The sequence below is a fragment of the Botryllus schlosseri genome, chromosome 6, assembly GCF_051294905.1.
Source record: "Botryllus schlosseri isolate E-star chromosome 6, Bs_hap1, whole genome shotgun sequence".
NCBI classification, from domain to species: domain Eukaryota; kingdom Metazoa; phylum Chordata; class Ascidiacea; order Stolidobranchia; family Styelidae; genus Botryllus; species Botryllus schlosseri.
The window spans coordinates 26,470,269-26,488,937 of NC_137241.1; the positions used below are offsets into that span (position 1 = coordinate 26,470,269).

General features: G+C 42.9%; 2 protein-coding genes, 1 long non-coding RNA gene and 3 pseudogenes across 4 annotated transcripts; 1 reads left to right on the forward strand and 5 right to left on the reverse strand.

The window, feature by feature from the left end:
* Nucleotides 1-5,411: 5,411 nt before the first annotated feature.
* LOC145441859 (carbonyl reductase [NADPH] 1 pseudogene) lies at nt 5,412-6,680 on the reverse strand (annotated as a pseudogene).
* A 28-nt stretch (nt 6,681-6,708) lies between these two features.
* LOC145441860 (carbonyl reductase [NADPH] 1-like) lies at nt 6,709-9,683 on the reverse strand. Its single transcript, XM_080319810.1, has one exon. The coding sequence runs from the start codon at nt 8,716-8,718 to the stop codon at nt 7,888-7,890; it is 831 nt and encodes a 276-aa protein (XP_080175936.1). The 5' UTR covers nt 8,719-9,683; the 3' UTR covers nt 6,709-7,887.
* Nucleotides 8,746-10,696, reverse strand: LOC145441858 (carbonyl reductase [NADPH] 1 pseudogene; annotated as a pseudogene). The gene has a single exon (XR_013915902.1). The product of XR_013915902.1 is annotated as a carbonyl reductase [NADPH] 1 pseudogene (transcript).
* LOC145441816 (carbonyl reductase [NADPH] 1-like) lies at nt 10,649-11,752 on the reverse strand. Its single transcript, XM_080319753.1, has 3 exons — nt 11,740-11,752; nt 11,463-11,695; nt 10,649-11,174 (listed from the first exon to the last, which is right to left on the reverse strand). Exons 1-3 carry the CDS (start codon nt 11,750-11,752, stop codon nt 10,917-10,919), a joined length of 504 nt encoding a protein of 167 aa, XP_080175879.1. The 3' UTR covers nt 10,649-10,916.
* A 12-nt stretch (nt 11,753-11,764) lies between these two features.
* Nucleotides 11,765-13,440, reverse strand: LOC145441861 (carbonyl reductase [NADPH] 1 pseudogene; annotated as a pseudogene).
* A 457-nt stretch (nt 13,441-13,897) lies between these two features.
* LOC145441862 (uncharacterized) lies at nt 13,898-16,769 on the forward strand. Its single transcript, XR_013915903.1, has 2 exons — nt 13,898-14,749; nt 15,612-16,769. It is a non-coding gene; the product is annotated as an uncharacterized LOC145441862 (long non-coding RNA).
* Nucleotides 16,770-18,669: the final 1,900 nt, after the last annotated feature.

Genomic DNA, 18,669 nt, shown 5'->3' on the forward strand with positions numbered 1-18,669 from the left:
CCTTGGGACAATTAAACCTATTTGTATTTTGTAGGCCTACATATAACGAAGTTTTCGGTCATTATTAGGGCAGTCCCTTTCGGCCAAGGTTTTCTTGCCGCCGATCTTTCTGGCACACTTCTTGGAGTTGCATATTACATGGCCTAAAACTTTATGCCTTGGTGCGTCGTGGCGCGGTAATGGCCAACGCCGATATGCCCATTTCTATAAATCTTGGGTGTTTTTTCTTGGGGGAAGAGTACCCAATAATAAAGAAATTTGGCAACTTGAAATCGCGCACAGCGCGCAAAATTTTTGAAAAAGTTCCACAAATTTCTAAAAAATTATCTATAATTTATGCTAATTCACGAAATAATTTTGGGCCCCTGCGATCTCGCTCCCCCCCCAATTTGGGGGTTTGGGGTGCGGCAGTTGCGGCCCTGCATGTACCCTTGCAACTGGGTTGGGCAGTTGTTTGCAAGGCTTGGATTTTCAAACTTTCAGTAGCTCAACTCTATTAGAAACTGGCTATTCTTTGAAACTGGCGACTCCCAGTTTATATACCAGCCCTGAAACAACACAATTATGAATCGTAATCAAGAAACCAATATTAGGACATGACGACGAGAGCATACCAGCCAACATAGGCCTACGAAGACAGCAGCATTATTAAACTTGAGTCAACCCTCAGGCTCATGCATAAAGTTCACTTAGAAGGCTTCGCCGACAATAACTGTTGGCATGATTGGCTATCCTGCGCCATGCCCATCAATCAACCTTGTGCCCGCCGGGAAAGTGTCCTTCGTAGCGGAAGTTGACGATAGTCTCGATCTTCAAAGACGATTTAACGCAGGCATTGTAACCTGTCCTATCCCAAGGCTATAGAAGACTGACTAGTGACTATATAGTCATTTTCATTCTGTCGGCGAATCAAGTTGTTCTGTAAGACCGGAGTACGACGCCAACGCAATGTTTTGGTGACGACTCATTTCCTGTTGACCTGATCTAATGATAGGCCCATTGTCTGCTACTATATATGCGGACTGAGTGAGAAGTGGAGTACTGTGTAACACGCAGCCTTTTTAACACGCCTATATTCGTTGTGCTTGGTGTTGATTAACCTCAATGAATTTCGGTACACCCGCAACAAGCCTCACATATTGCAAAACGCATATCATTATGGTACATGCGCGCAGCCGCGCACGCTAGCCAACAAAAGCTAATTGACATGTAAGGTGAGAACGATCCCAGAGTACGCTGAGCTCGAAAATGCCGCAAGTTTATGCAAATTGCCTCAGCCCAAACAGGAAAGATTCATCAATTCACAACATCAGACGCAATGAACAATAGGAATCGATGTTTTTCATTTACCACCTAGTATTCAAAGCAAAACACTTTACTATGCTAAGAAATATGTCTAATTGTCCATCTCAGAATGTACATTAGTGAAGTTCTTGGATGCAACACTAGTTATTTATTCAAACTATAGCTTGAAGTCGTCTGCAAGAAAGTCCTCTTGTACGACTTTAGCGTCTAGTATCGTTGAGGACAGCTTCGTATCCGGCACAAGAAGTAATACGTCATGATGTGATGTGAGCATCCCTTCTGCCTCGATTTCTCTCTTCCAATAATTTTATATCTTTGCGGAGCCTTTCACCAGGTTCCTCACTCATATTTCCGAGGATTTCAGGGAAACGTTCTACGTGACTGAGAATAGATAATGAACTTTTATGGTCACAGTTATTCAAAGCTCGTGAGAATCCCTTCTACGAGATCCACGTTGTTGCTTGCTTTTGTCTTTTTCAAAAAATTGCTTGGCAACTGCAGTGCCAGGTTTTGCACTGTGGGTGACATTTTACAGCTTGTAATACGGCCTACCGTTGAAGACGGCCCATTGTCAGCGAACAACGTGTGTGTGTGTGTGTGTGTGTCTTGGGCAGATGAAAATAACTGACGATTATCACGACGGTTGATTGCAGGCATTGTCACCTGTCCCGTCTCGAGGCTAGGTGTCACCAACACAACGCGAATTTCCATTTGGACGGCGAAAAATGTTGTTCTGTAAAACCCGAGTACGACGCCAAGTCAATGTTTTGACGAGCCATTCCCTGTTGAGATGATGTATAATGATAGGCCCGTACTCTGGTATAGTGGAATGGGCCGATTGGCAGGACCGTAACAGCACTTCGTCAGCCCCCCCCCCCCCCCCCAAAAAAAAACGTTGGTCTTGGGCCCCCCATATGGTGATAAGTCGAACTTCTGGGGGGATTCGCCCCCCCCCCCATACCCCCCTCAGGCTCTACGCTGTTTACCGCTACTTATCTGCTTCATTGGGTGTCCGTTTAGTGAGTCAGCTTTTCCCGCCTAAACTAGGGTTACCATATTTTCGTGAAGCAAATTCCGGACACTCTTTAGCGCCCACTAACGGATTCGAAATGAGCAGTTACACGTTGTCTGTCAATATGACGACACACTAGCAAAGCATTGCCCCTCAACTGTATACGAATGGAGTGGACCGTGGGTCATGAATTGGGCCATCTGTAATGTGAGCTCCGTTGATTGCTACTTGCTAGGGTCTGCAATAAATTTCACCACGGGCCGGCTGAAATCGTCTGGCGGGCCGTGTCTGGCCTACCGGAATTGTGTTTGACAGCCCTGCTATACTGTTAGGTCGGTGCGGCTATCTGTTTTTTTTTTTAGGTCGGTGCGGCTATCTGTTTTTTTTTTTAAATCTGGACCGAAACAACATTTTATTCTGTCCCCTTCCGCCCAAAAAAGGCACTGATGTTGGGGCCCACCACACGGTAATCGATGCACCATCTTGGGAACTTACTATATGGAAATTTGGCTTTTAAAATTTATGAATTAATTCCTTCAATAATATTGATTCTTCCATATATTAGGCTACTATGAAATGCACAAGCAGGTTGCACATCCGGTGATTTCCAACTTTTATGGTCGCGACCTCATTTCCAACTTTTATGGTCGCGACCTCATTTCCAAGCTAAAAACTTGATAAGTTGAAGCTGATTACTTGAAAATATCAGCTTGCCCAAACTTACTCACGGCCAAGGCAGCTGATTACGTCCAACATCATCGCGACCCCCAGATGAAGACGAACGACCCCAAGATTTGGAACCATTGTCTGTGACTGAAGCATCCAATCAGCCTTAACCAACTCTAGGAATATACCGTTAGCTTATCGTTGCGATTACAATCAAACTTATTTCAGTAAATGATGGTTATTTATATTTATTTCGATTGCATTTTTTGTGAGGGTGATGCCTGGTGCCCATACTAATATCAATATACGTTGCATTAACGCGCGCGCGGCACGAAGAAGAATTTTGAATAGCATAAATCTGCTTGAAAATAATATTGTTTATGTTAATTTACGAAAAAATTTCGAGCCTACTCCAAGCCTTCAAAATTCCGGACATTTTGGCTTATTTTAAAAATTCCTCCCGGACGCAGATTTTTCAGTGAAATTCCGGACATGTCCGGGAAATTCCGGACGTATGGCAACCCTAGCCTAAACGCGCCAAGCGCGAGAAATTTCTATAATTCATGACTAAATCGGTCAATGTGATCGGGAATTGCGTATATATTGCTATCCATTTTTATCCTCTCTCTGCTCGCGTAATCTGATTTGCCGGTAGAGCTGAGGGAGGTGTGTTTGAAAAGGTAGGACCCCTCAATAATAATTTAACATCTCCGGGTGCATACTAGTGCGGAGCGGATCGACGAATTCTCTGGTCCGGCTCCGATCCGGTTGTTCAATTCTCTGGTCCGGCTCCGGCCGTATCAGGAAAAGTACTGATCCGGCTCCAATCCGGTCCGGCCAAAAATGAAAAAGTCCGGCCAGAAATCCGGCCCTACTCGGTACGGAGGTTCCGTGAATTGATAAATATGCCTCGTTTATGTTCATTGTTCACACTGGCATGGAGGTTACTTACGTGTGGTTGGTTGGTAGTTATATAGTTATAAAAGTCATGCTTATCCATAAAGATTCTGGCCGGATCAACAAAGTAGTGATCCGGCCGTAACAGAAAAAGTACTAATCCGGCTCCGACCAAAATTGTAAGAATCCGGCGGGATATCCAATCCGGCTCCGGTCCATGCTCCGCACTAGTGTATACCCGTTGGCAGGAACGAAACAGCACTTCGTCAGTCCCCCCCCCCCAAAAAAAAAAAAATTAATTGAGTCTTGGGCTCCCATAGGGTGATTAACTGACCCCACATCACATTGTTCGCTTTTACCACGAAATTATAGTGGTACTGTTTGGTGAGCCAGCGCGAAAATGTTCGATAAACCATGATAAAATCGGTCAATAAGATCGGGAATTGCATATATATTGCTATCAATTTCTTGTCCTCTCTGCTCACGTAATCTGCATTACTTTTCATTCAGTGTGTATGCCTGTTCTTTACTTCGCCTATGCTAAGGTGGGTGTCTGGTATTAAAGGCTACTCCAAGTTGTTTCGACACCTTCCTATCTTTTCATTGTATCGCAGTCTTGTGATGTTTTGAAACGATGAAAATATTAATAAACCTGATTGAGAGCTGAGTTAGGTGTCTTTGTAACTGCAGAGCCCGTAAATAATAATTGAACATCTTCGGGCGGGCGGACCCGTTGGTATGACTTCGTTACATGATGTTATTTCGTGACCTCCTGCCTGCTATATCAAAAAAGATAGAATCGCCCAAACGTACTAAACTGAAAGATTACACGATTTCGGATTGGTATTTCTGCACTGGCATATAATTTTTTTCCTGCGGGATGGTATTTGTCTTGTGAGGTTCAGATAGCCAAGACAGGAACATTCGGCGCCAGTTATTTAGGCGCCTATATGGACAATTAAACCTATATGTATTTTGTATATATAACGAAGTTTTCGGTCAGCATAGGGCAATGCTTTACGGCCAAGGTTTTCTCGCTGCCTATCGTTCTGGCACACTTCTTCGAGTCGCATGTTACATGGCCTAAAACTGTATATGTCTTGGTGCGTCGTGGCGCGGTAATGGGCAACGCCGATATGCCCATCTCTATAAATGTAGCACATTTTTTCTTGGGGAAGAGTATCCAATAATCAAGCTATTTGGCGACTTGAAATCGCGCGAATTTTTTTTTGAAAAAGTTGTATAAATTTTAAAAAAATACACTATAATTTATGGTAATTCACGAAATAATTTTGGGCCCCCTTTGAGCTCGCCCCCCCCCCAATTGGGGGGTTTGGGGTGCGGCAGTTACGGCCCTGCCGATTGGAAAAACTACTCCAAATCGTTTCGACACCATCTTTTCATTGTATCGCAATCTTGCGATGTATCAATCAGACAAAACTATCAACAACAAATTGAACTTAATGACATGCTAACCATTCGGTAGACCCGTCTGAAATCCCACATCTTGCATGGCGCGAATCCATATAAACACCGTACCATGATCGCCAATTTAATTCTAATCTACATAAATTATCGTAACGTTTCTCAGTTAAAAATATGAATTCATATTAGTCCTCGCCGACCAGACAAGACAACACATACGCCAAGCCTTCATAAACGTACACTATACACTAGTTATCTGAAACGGAAACAGTTGTTGAAGTAATATCGCTATTATTACGATTAGGTAAATCCTCAATTAGGCAGGAAGGAACAATTACAGAAAAGTGCAAACATTCTTACTAGATCAAAATCGAAGAGAGAAACATTCGATTACGACAAAATACACCGCAATAGAAAATTATCTCCTATTGCATACGAAGTATCCGGTACAAATTAGAACAAAAACAGCCCGAAGAGCGTGAATTGCCTAATATTCCGTGGAGAGTAACGAAATCGACCTATCACCAATCCCAATCTTTTGTTAATGAGACCAATCCACCTTCTCCTTCGTCAGGAAGAAATCGCCGTTCGGGGCCTTTTCAGTCGCCGGTATCAACGCCAAGAAGGTGGGCGTGATCGCCCCCTCGTCCGGCGTCAAACTACCGCGTTGACTCGACATGTCCGTCTTTACGAAGCCCGGACAGCAGCAGTTCACCAACACGTTAGGCTGCTGCAACTGGCGCGCCTTTTTCGCCAGAATACGCGTGTAGACAATATTGCCGATCTTCGACATGCCGTAAGTTGTATTAGCGAAACCGGCTTTTTCGTGGGTGTTGTCCTGAGCCGCCATCACGAATTCTTCCATTTTCTTGTTCAAAGCATGCTCTGTAATGTCAGGCGACTTCAAAAACGCTTGTACCTCTGCGCTGCATTTCTCCAGCGCCATCTTACCGACTTGTGACGCTACAATCGACATTCGGCCGTTAGCTTTCATGACAGGCAGAATCGTATTGCATAGATATACTGTGCTTGTGTAGTTCGAAGCGATAGTGACTTTAGCTTGCTCCGCGAAAGGAGTAGGGTCCGATCCCTTGAAGGCTATCGCGGCGTTGTGCACGAAAGCGTCGATGCCGCCGTAATTTTTGAAGAAATACTCCTTGAGCGCGTCTACGCTGCTGCGGTCGGTGAAGTCTAGTACGTGGAATTTGGGTTTCAGGCCTTCGGCCTCCAGCTGTTTGACGGCGGCTTGACCGCGCCCTACGTCCCGGGAGGTGAGGTACACGTCTCCGTGGAATTGCTTGCACAGAGCACGTACGATGGAAAGGCCGATGCCCTTGTTGCTTCCTGTCACGACCGCTACATTTTTTGAAGGCATTTTACTATAGGGTGATACTAATACTGAACTGAAAAGATCATGAATTTAGTATCAACCATTCTGTACTCTATTAGAGGCGATGTCTATGTTGACGCAATGGAAATCCGAAACTACGGAATTATAAAATACAAAGAACTAATACCGGTATTGATTTGGTATTTCACTCGATTGGGTCGCGATCTTCGCAAAACACTACCATAAAAATGCGAACTAATCTCCTAACAAGCGCACCAATCGAAGAAAATTGTATACGATGATGGCTTTGGAGTTTAAAGAACATGTCTTCGCTGTGGAATCGGAAGTAGCTTACGTACATTTTAAATATTTTGAGAAAATTAACTCAATGTAAGTTTTCATTTTTGATACATGATTTGCTATACATTCGAAAAATGGATCTCAAAATTTGAAATATGGAAATAAGCTACTTTAGTTCCACATCGACGATGTAGCCTAATAATGATAATTCTAAATTGATAACATCATGAATTGCAAATCTACTATTGCGCAACACTCCCAAAAAAATGCAAATGGATATCCGAACAATCGCACTACGTAGTTGAAGAAAGTTGTATACGCTGGTGGAAATTTAGAGAACATGTAGATTTCAGCCTAACAATGATGATTCTACTTCATAATATCATGAATTGAATATCGACTATATCCATACCACATTGGATTTGAAGATTTGACCAAGACATGACAAAAATGCAAAATGACAAATTACAAAAGGGAAGCAAATCTTGATTCAATATCTCCCCTGTCGGGTCACAATCTTCACGAAATACTACCACACCAATGCAAATATATCTCAGAACAGTTGCATCAATGGAGAAAAGTTCCTTAGCCTAAAACCTTGGGAATTTCAAGAACATGGATCCTAACACTGACATAGACACACGCACAAACGATAAAGAATATATTCATATTGAAATAAATCCGAATATTTTTAGCCGACACTGGGTCAGGAGTAATCCGTCAGTAACTGGTTGGGGATCGCTACGGACATTGTGCATCAACGAACGTATCACGAAATATGAAGTCACTCAGGATAATGATCAATAAAATAAAGAATCAACCATTTGAACTGAAGCTATCAAGACGTGATTTTCAAAATGCAATCAACTACAAGTTACACTTCTAATTCTGAGTAGACCACAATGTTTTATAAGAATCTTGGAACAGCATTGGTAGAAATTTTCTTGGTGCGTTAACACCACTTCAAAATCTTTTTTTGATAGAGAAACTCTCCATTGGGTGCTGAGTCGCTTGGTGGGATCATTGCCAGCATAGTGGGTGTGATGGCGCCTTGGTCCGGTGTCAGCGTGCCTTTGTAACTGGACATGTCAGTGCTGACGTAACCAGGGCAGCAACAATTCACCAGCACGTTCGCCCTGTCGAGTTTCGCGGCCGCTTTGGCGAGCAGCCTGGTATAAACTATGACTCCGAGCTTTGACATTCCGTAAGCGCTATTCGAGAAGCCTTCTTTCTGATGAGAGCCATCTTGCGCCGCTTTTACGAACTCCTGCAGTTTTTTGCTCATCTGCTCCTCCGTGATGTCGGGCGACTTGAAAAACGCTTGGACCTCGCTGCTGCATTTGGAAAGAGACATTGTACCTCCTTGCGATGCTACAATGCTTATCCTTCCGTTGGCTTTCATAGCCGGCAGAATCGCGTTGCCCAACTCAACTGTACATGTGTAATTCGTGGCAATCGACATTGTTGCTTGCTTTGCAAACGGAGTCGGATCTTGTACCTTGAACGCAATCGCGGCATTATGCACAAAGACATCGATGCCGCCGTAATTTTGCACCAAATATTCCTTCAGCGTGTCTACGCTTTTGCGATCCGTGTAATCGAGCAGGTGAAATTTGGGTTTCAGCCCTTCGCCTTCCAGCTCTTTCACGGCGTTTTGTCCGCGGCCAGCATCTCTGGCAGTCAGATACACATCACCATCAAATTGCTTGCAAAGCGCTCGCACAATCGCGAAACCGATGCCTTTGTTACCTCCGGTCACAACCGCCACTCTTTTAGTCGTCATTTTATTCTATCGCTAGTACGAATACGCCTGAAGAAAACACAGGCAAAATTAGAAGAAACTCTTAAGTGTGTGAATTGAAATATTCGTGTAAGTAATCAAAGTAAGCAGAAAATTTTGAGTATCTGAAATACACGTCGCCGTCAAATTGCTGGCACAGAGCTCGGACGATTAAAAGGCCAAAGCCTTCGCCTCCCGTTACTACGGCAACTTTGGTACCTAACATCTCTTTTGCAGCCCACTCACACACCAGCTAAAGCTATATCTGCAGAAACATGATATTATAGATTCAAGCAATTACGGCCCTGACCATTGATTGCCGTATTACTTGTCACTTGTAATATTATATCACGAGAAAAGTTAAAAAGTAAAGTGAGCACAACCTCGCAAGTCTTTTCAGGAAGGCGTTCATTGAATGGTCCCTCAGTACCATCGCATTACTTCTTTCAGATACAAAAATCACGGATCATGACAGACAACACCGCACTTGATTGCCACTCAAAAAGGAGTACCCATAAACAACGTTCCCTCTAAGCTGCACAAATGCGCAGTGCTGACACGGTCTCTGCGCACAGAAAATCTAAGTTGCGCACAAAAAATCCGAAGTGATGACCTTTTTTTTAGTCATTACGCACTGTTATCCAAGGTTCTGCGCAGTAAGTTGGTGTGTGTGCGCAGAGTCGTCAAAAGTTAGAGAGAACATTGCCCATAAACGGTAATGCATTTCAAGCAGTTGTGAAAGTAAATCGCTGCGTACTCAACGAACAGGTATATTGAAGTCATCAGTATATCAATAGACTTGAACAATGCCGAGTATATTGTATATGGCAAGTATAGTCTCTTGAGGTAGAAATTGTCCACTGGACAAGGATGCGACAATACAAACATGTGATATGGCAATGGTGATTTGCCAGGACCACAACAATTCCATCCTAGTCTGGTGTGGTATGCATTTATCTCAATTATATATGACAACAAACGATATAAAATACAAAATCATCACTTATTGTTGAACAAAGCCACGTTTTTATTTGAAATAGATGGAGTAATGGGAGTAGGCTATTTAATACCACTTCACTACTCTCTTCAGATAAAGGAATTCTCCATTCGGCGAGGTATCACTGGGCGAGATCGTTGCCAACATGGTGGGTGTTGTGGCGCCTTCATCCGGAGATAATGGGCCTCTGTGACTCGTCATGTCCGTGTCAACATATCCAGGACAGCAGCAGTTGACTAGCACGTTCTTTCGACCCAGAGCGTTGGCTTTCCTGGCGAGAATTCTAGTGAAGACAATAACGCCAAGCTTAGACATTCCATAGGCACTGTTGGAAAACCCGGCCTTTTGATGAGAATTCGTTTGTGCCGATTTCACAAATTCCTCCAGCTTTCCGGCTAATTGTTCTTCGCTGACATCTGACGATTTGAAAAATGCCTGATTCTCAGGACTGCATTTGGAAAGGGAACTTGTGCCGCTTTGTGAAGCCAAAATGCTGATTCGTCCATTGTCTTTTATAAGAGGGAGGATGGAGTTGCACAATGAGACAGTGCTAGTGAAATTCGAAGAAATCGTCACAGTGGCTTGCTCGGAGAATGGAGTCGGGTCCTTTCCCTTAAAAGCTATAGCGGCGTTGTGCACAAAACAATCGATCCCGCCGTAAGCCTGAGTCAAGCTTTCTTTGAGTGCATCCACACTTCTACATTGGGTGTAATCGAGAATGTGAAATTTTGGCTTCAAGCCTTCTGCCTCCAACATTTTACAAGCATTCTTCCCGCGGCACTCATCTCTAGCAGTGAGATACACGTCGCCGTCAAATTGCTTGCAGAGAGCTCGAACGATTGCAAGGCCAATGCCTTTATTGCCTCCCGTTACTACAGCAACCTTAGTAGATGACATCGCTTTTTGCAAGCCACTCATATACCAGCTGGATCTATATCTGCAAAAACATGATTTCATAGAATTAAACAAGATAATGTCATGCATACTGTAGCAAAAAGTGAATAAAAATGGCACCCCGGTGGATGACAACCAAAAGATGATTCAAATTTACAAATAATTTTCAAATACTGCAACTTCCAAATAATTCTCTGTATCGTATTCATAATGCAACGAGAGAGATGCAATTATGGCCCTGGCCATTGTCACATCCTCGCCAGTTTTCATTGGAACTCTCACAATAGGCAACATTTGTTAAACAGTCCTTTCAGTACCATTTCATTACTTCTTTTAAATACAAAAATTCTCCATTAGGCGCATCACTATTAGGTGGGAACTTGACTAAAAATGTTGGTGTTATTGCACCTTCATCCAGTGTCAACGGATTTTTATGACTTGACATGTCAGTACTGACATAACCCGGAGAACAGCAGTTTGTTAGAACATCAACTTGATCCAGTTCTTTCGTTTTCTTACTGAGAATCCGTGTGAACGCAATAACACCAAGTTTTGACATTCCATAGGCCTATTAGAGAGTCCTGCTTTTTATAAGATCCTGTATGCGCAGTTTCAACAAATTCCGTCAATTTCTTATTCAATTCACGTTCCCTTATGTCGGCAGATTTAAAAAAAGCTTGGTTCTCTGCGCTGCATTCTGCCTGCGAATATATCCCACTTCTTGATGCTAGGATGCTAATCCTTTCGTGATCTTTCATGATAGGCAACATTTCATCACATAAGTACATGGCGCTTGTCGCTTGTGTAGTTTGTGGCTACCGTCCAAGCTGCTTGCTCCGAGAAAGGAGTAGGGTCAACTTTTTTTATAAGCTATGGCAGTATTGTGCACGAAAGCGTCAACACCACCATAGGTTTTCATGAGAAACTGTTTGATCTCTAAAACACTGTCGCGATCAGTAATTTCAAGTAGGTGGAATTTTGGTGTCAGACCCTCGGCCTCCAGTTCTTTGATAGCGTTTTCACCACGCATTCTATCTCTGGCTGTAAGATATACATCCCCATCAAACTGCAAATTGCAAATCCAATACCCTTATTGCTGCCAGTTACCACGACAACTTTTCCATTGTAGGTACCGTACGTAGTCATGATATAGGTAGGCTATCCACAGATACACGAAATTAGAAAAGTATAAAATAGTTTGAAGAGGGAAAATCCTAGGGTGAAAATTACTCATCTTAACATACAAATTCCATTAGGCTGAAAATGACATACTAAAATATGATTACATCAGGCAAGTGCAACCTATATAAAAAAATTATTAGCACTAATAGCCTACATGGCATACAGGCGTTTCGGCTATTCATAAAGAGTAAGCTGAAAAAGCAGTGCATTCCGAATACTAATTAAAATACTCAGTACCACTTGACTACTCTTTTGTTTTGGAAAAATTTCCCGTTAGGCGTAGCTGCATCGTTAGGCAGCATCGCTACGAACATAGGAGTGACTGCACCTTCATCTGGAGTCATATATCCTGCATTTCCGGTCAAGTCCGTGGTCACAAAACCAGGACAGCAGCAATTCACTACCACATTATCTTGAGAAAGGTTTTCAGCTGTCTTCCCTAATATTCTTGTATAGACCATTACTCCGAGTTTGGACACTGCGTATGCATTTGTGGGAAACCCCATTTTGCCACAAGAATTTGTCTTGGTGGCTTCCACGAATTCTTTCATCTTTTGATTTACTTGATCCATAGTTACGTCTGGAGATCGAAACACTTGTTGGATCTGTGAGCTACACTCTGAGAATGCATACTTTCCCATTTGTGACGCCAAAATGCACATTCGGCCATTGCGCTTCATAACGGGCAGCATTGTATCACATTATGTCAACCGCATTGGTGTAATTGACTGAGATAGTTTTAACAGCTTGCTCATAAGGTGGAGTTGGGTCACCTCCAAGGTACATAATACCAGCATTGTGCACAAACACATCAACGCCACCATAATTCTTTACAAGGAATTCTTTGAAGGTTTGAACACTCTTGTGATCCGACACATCCAAAACGTGAAATTTCGGATTCAGACCCTCAGATTTCAACGTTTCCACAGCTCCTCGACCCCTTACTTCGTCTCGTGCAGTTAAGTAGACATCTCCATCAAACTGCCTGCACAAAGCACGAACGATAGACAGACCTATTCCTTTATTTCCTCCAGTTACAGTGGCAACTTGTTTAGAAGCCATTGCGCTAGTAGATTCCTGATAGATGTTACTACATAATAGAAAATAAACAGAGAGGGAGCTAGCAGTAATACAATGAATAAATTTTACTAGAAACTAAGGCATAAAATGTACTTCGCACTTCAGTAGCTGACTTGATGATCCCTTGATACCTTCACTACAGCCTGGTTCTGAATTACAGCATTACTATAATATGAAACAAGTCAAATATTCCCTCTATAATAGCGATAAACTGCCTTAGAAGACCACATACGGCCATCGGTCCCTCTTATAATCTTGACAACCCGCGCAAATAGATCAAATACCTGGTGTCCGGGTTGTCACGATTCTAATGGAATACGTGTTCAATGTAGGCACGCAACCAACAACATATTCTATAACTTCCGCTAAGTCATCGCCTTCTAATGTAACATTCAATAGCCATCTGTCGCCGATATGTATTATAAACGGTACTTTACACACAAACTGAAGAAGTCCAAAGCCGTCTTGTCACTCTCCGGCATTGTCTCGGTCCGGCAGATCGCGGCATTCACTGTAGCAGACGGTAAATGACTGTGCAAAAACGAAGAATGCAAAAGAAGACACCACGGCAACGCAAGTCAGCATGACTTTGCAGATTCATTCGTTCGTCCACGGTTTGTTTCTGCATTCGAAAAACTACTGACTTTTTGATTTTTGGAAAGTAGCAATCCGGTTTCGGATACGTCTGCATTAGTATTTCTACTACTTCTACAATAGCACACAAATTTTTCAGGCAAAAGTTGAGTGGATTCAATATCCAAATCACGTTCACGTTCCAAATTTGGGATTTAATTCAAACACTGTATCAGGTAACGACAGTTTTCTGTCAAAAGTCGCATAAAAGTTGTAGATTATTAGAACTGCCACGTCCAAGCCCAAATGCCAATAATGCTTCGGAAAATCGTTAACACAAATTCGATCCTAATGCGGACGAATCTAAATCCAAGCACACAAAATTTGCATGGCTGACGGCACATGGTTTATAACGTCCTCTCTATCTGGTCCTCTCCATTTAGGCCAGTGGGCCAAACCGAATGACGGCACTGATGCGGGCACTGGCTGACTAACAATTACGGACAATTAGCGAATTGGATTTAGAGTCACGGAAAACGGAATTAAAAGGTCGCTGTTGCTGGTCTTAACGGTTTTATATATTGCCGCTGTTATATCGGGAGCTATCATTGGACAATTATTAGTAACTTGGATCTTACGTCTATCTGAAGTTCGCATCATAAGGTTTGTGTAAGTCACATATTGACAAATTCGACTGTTGCTGTCTCCATTGCCGCATGGTAATTCCCTCGAACTGAAAGTTAACAGGATTATCTCCAATGGTGCGTAGTTTTGGAACACAAAAACGAATGCATAATTAGCTCCCATGGGATCGATTTCTGTGTTGTGCCTTCAATAGTTGAACAGTTACCATCCCCGCACTCAATAACAACATGGATAACAATATCTGTACTTTTCCACTCGTCGAACAATGCACCACCATATCGATTGAAGAGACATCATCATTCCTGTCAAAACTCCCTATTGATAAACAAATCTCATTCATACATACCAATTTGGGAGGGCTTGAATGGAATAAAGGCGCACATTTTGCCGATCTTCATAAATTGGTCTGTGACTTGGAAAGTACTCCCTCCTTTGTAGCAATCTCGGAAGTAAATTTTCCGAATGAAACCCTCAGAGAACGTAAATATATCGGGCTATAACTTCGAATATATCCCAGCGCCCGAAACTTACGGCGGAGTTGGTATATACGTAGACGATGACATATCTTACAAAATCTGTTCGGAATACAACCTGAATATTGATCAATGCGAAGAATTGTGGCTAGAAATTGACCACCCAATCGGCAAACACAAATCATTTCTCGTTGCAGTATTATACCGCCATCCTAATAGTAAGAACAAAATCGCTGAATTCACCGAGGCAATGGAAAACAGCATGGATAAAATCAACAGTGCAAAAAAGATCTGTTTCATTATGGGCGATATTAATATAGATCTTCTCAATAGGAGATCGAACTCATACGCCAACACCGTTAAAGCCGTTGGTCTCTGCCAAATGATCGCGCAGCCCACGAGAATCACCGAGAAATCAAGCACTTTAATGGACCACTTGTATTCAAACGTGCTTGACAAAGAAATGTTCCCTTTTGTTATATCTGCTAAAATAAGTGACCACTATTATATCGGCTGCATATTATCTCAACAACGCATACCTGCTGAATCTCATCACTTCAGCAGACACCCTGAATCCGTTGACGAAGATGCCCTCAACGAGGCCTCGTTCAATCTCTTTCATCCGTCTACTCTCCCACACATCACCAAAAGCAACTTTGACGATCAATTTGGGGAGTTCATGTTCACCATCAAAGGGCTGATAGATAAATTTGCACCTCTTCAACGCATCTCAAGAAGTCGTCGAAAATTGAACAGGGTACCGTGGATGTCTTCAAAGTTGGTGCAACTGATCCGAAAACGTAACCGGTGGCATCACAGACTCGATACCAAGGACACCTCACAAGACGAACGAGAAAGATTTCGACGCTTCAGAAATCTCATCTCCCATCATATCTCCAAGGCAAAAGCGAAAGCTAACGCGAAATTCTTCAACAAACATAAGAAGGACACTCGAAAAACCTGGTCAAGAATTAAATTGCTCTTGCACCAGAAAAAACGCCCCATGCCTGTCCCGCAAATTACGAACTCGACTACCGGGGACAATCTGACAGATCCTGCGGCCATCTCAAATTACTTCAATGAATATTTTTGCAATGTAGGGCCTAATATCGCCTCATCTATTTCTAAACCTGCGTCGGCCAGGCCTGAGGTTAAATCAGTATCCCAATCCATCATGCTCGAGCCAACAACTTCCACGGAAGTGGTACTTGCCATACATGAACTTAAATCTAACAAGGCAGTTGGATATGATCTAATTCCAGCCTGGTTTTTAAAACTGATTAGCCTACACATCGGTCATCTCATTGCCCATTTTTTCAATTTCATGATAGAAAATGGTGTCTACCCGAATTATCTGAAAACTGCCAGAGTTGTCCCGGTTTACAAAGCCGGAGATAGAACTAATGTCACCAACTACCGACCTATATCTGTCCTACCGCCTGTCTTCGTTCCTCGCCAAGATGTCTATCATTTCTCCACAACAATTCGGCTTCCGCAGAAAACATCAAACCTCGCATGCCCTGCTAACAGTGGCTGAACAGTACTATGACATCTTGGAGAAACGAAGTGTGGGATGTAGCATTTTTCTTGATCTAAAAAAAGCATTTGACTGCGTCGATCACAGTATTCTTCTCTCAAAATTGGCGCGCTACGGGTTCCGTGGTCCACAACTAGAGCTCATGAAAAGCTACCTTACTGGGAGATATCAAATGGTTTCGATATCCAACACTTTGTCCTCCCCCCACCTTGTTACCTGTGGTGTTCCGCAAGGCTCTGTTCTTGGACCTGTATTTTTTACTTTATATGTCAATGATATCTTTGAAACCTCATCATTGAATACCACACTCTTCGCTGACGATACTCACCTCCTATCTCACGCACCTACTACCGCAAGCTTGAATGCCGTCACCAGTGATCAAATGCCCAAAGTGCATGAGTGGACGTCCCATAATAGTCTTCGGGTTAATGCAGCGAAATCCCAATTATTGGTCGTGAACTCCTGCGATAACCTAACCGTTGACATCGCTGGCCAACCAATTTCCAACACTAAAAATGCCAAAAACCTTGGTGTTTTACTGGATTCGGACATGTCCTGGAAGAGTCACATACAATCACTCAAACCACGACTATCGAAGGTATGTGGTCTATTTCGCCGCCTTAGCTACATTCTGCCAGTCAGCGTGCTGTTGATACTCTTCAACTCTCTATTCCTATCAAAGTTACAACTTACAATACGGAATTCTTTGTTGGGGTGCTGCCTGCAAGAATACAATTAACCCACTGCAAAAACTTCAACATCGGATCATCCGTATCATTGCCAAAGCCCCACGGGGGCCTGGATGTGCAACTGATAAATCGCTTCTCAAAAGATTTGGTGTTCTAAACTTAGAAGATATGAGGAAGCTAGAAATTGCCAAGTTTATGTATCAGTTCCATTGCGGTCAATGTCCCTCAAATTTCAAGGACTACTTCACCTCGGAGACAAAAGCGCACAAGTACAGCACACGCGCGTCAACGAAGAACAACTACCATATGATCAGGACTGAATACACGAAAACGCATTGCTCTATCAAGTATGCCGGACCCCAATTGTGGAACAGCATCTCGCCGGCTATCCGTCAGTCGTCGAGCATGTCCGCATTCAAGTCGAAATACAAGCAATTTCTTCTAAATCAATACTAGCCAGTCTTCAGGATTACCGGACCACGACCTAACATTGACCTCGCCCTCCGCCACATGCCACTCCATTTTGTCGCTTGCGTCTTATATTCTCTGCATTACTTTTCATTCAGTGTGCATGCCTCTTATTTACTTCGCCTAGGCTAAGGTGGGTGTCTGATCTTAATGGCTACTCCAAGTTGTTTCGACACCCTCCTATCTTTTCATTGTATCGCAGTCTGGTGATGTTTTGAAACGATGAAAATATTAATAAACCTGACTGACTGACTGCAAAATTTGATAAAACCGGTATCAATCGAAAGCTAATATCCACTGATTACGAAGATATATATTTTATTCTGCCCAGTGGGCCCCCAAATCACCCTCAAATATTGCAATTTAGCGAGTTTCGCATTGTTACGAACAATCCAGTAGCGGAATAATAATGCCTCGTCAGCTCAGTAGACAGCTAAGGCCAGAAAGTGGAGATGAGCATGAGCATTGAGCAATGAGCATGGATTAGGATTAGGATTTGAGAAAACAGGATTTGTGAAATTTTGTCGGATTAGGATTGGATTAGGATGAGGATTAGATTTACCGATCTTTGGGAAGATTCAAATTCAAGTTTAATCATAAAATTTCATCATTTCAAAACATCACAAGACTGCGATACAATGGAAGATTGGAAGGTGCCGAAACGACTTGGAGTAGTCTTTGAGATCAGACACACACCTGGGCCTAGGCGATGAAAATAGGAGGCATGCACACTTGCACAGTTGAATGAAATTAAAAGAAGATAATCTAAAATGATAAGCGACAAAATCAGGTGGCTTGTGACGGAAGGCGAGATCGATATGCCAGGTCGTGGTCCGGTCAATGTTGAAGGCTGACTAGTATTCATTCAAAAGAAACTGCTTGTATTGATGTCCTGTGGCGAATGGAGACAAAGTTTTTCGTCCTACGCCTACCAAAGTTATTTCATGTACTTTGGCACTCATTAGGCGTTAAATTTCTTTTTACAGAATTATAGGCATAAGATGTAGGCTTTCTAAGAGGAATTCTAAATTAATATCCGATTAGGATTAGGATTGCCGGATTGCAGTATACAAAATTTCTGGATTAGGACTGGGATTAGGATTTGAAGCTTCGGATTTGGATTGGATTGCGACACAAAAATTTCAAATCTGCTCATCTGTGCTAGAAAGAGGGCGGTGCAAGAGAGAGGCAGACAGACAGACAGAGAAAGTCTGGAAATCGCCTGTGACATATCTTACCGAAACAAGGAGCAGACGATTACCGAAAACAATCTCGTGGTGTCCGGCACAAGACATGCAGACGCAGACACAGTTGCCCCACTCGCTGTCACAACCACCTGAATAAGTATAGTGCAGTGGTTCTCAACCGCCGGTCCACGGATCGATGCCGGTCTGAGGCAAGTTTGCTGCCGGTCCA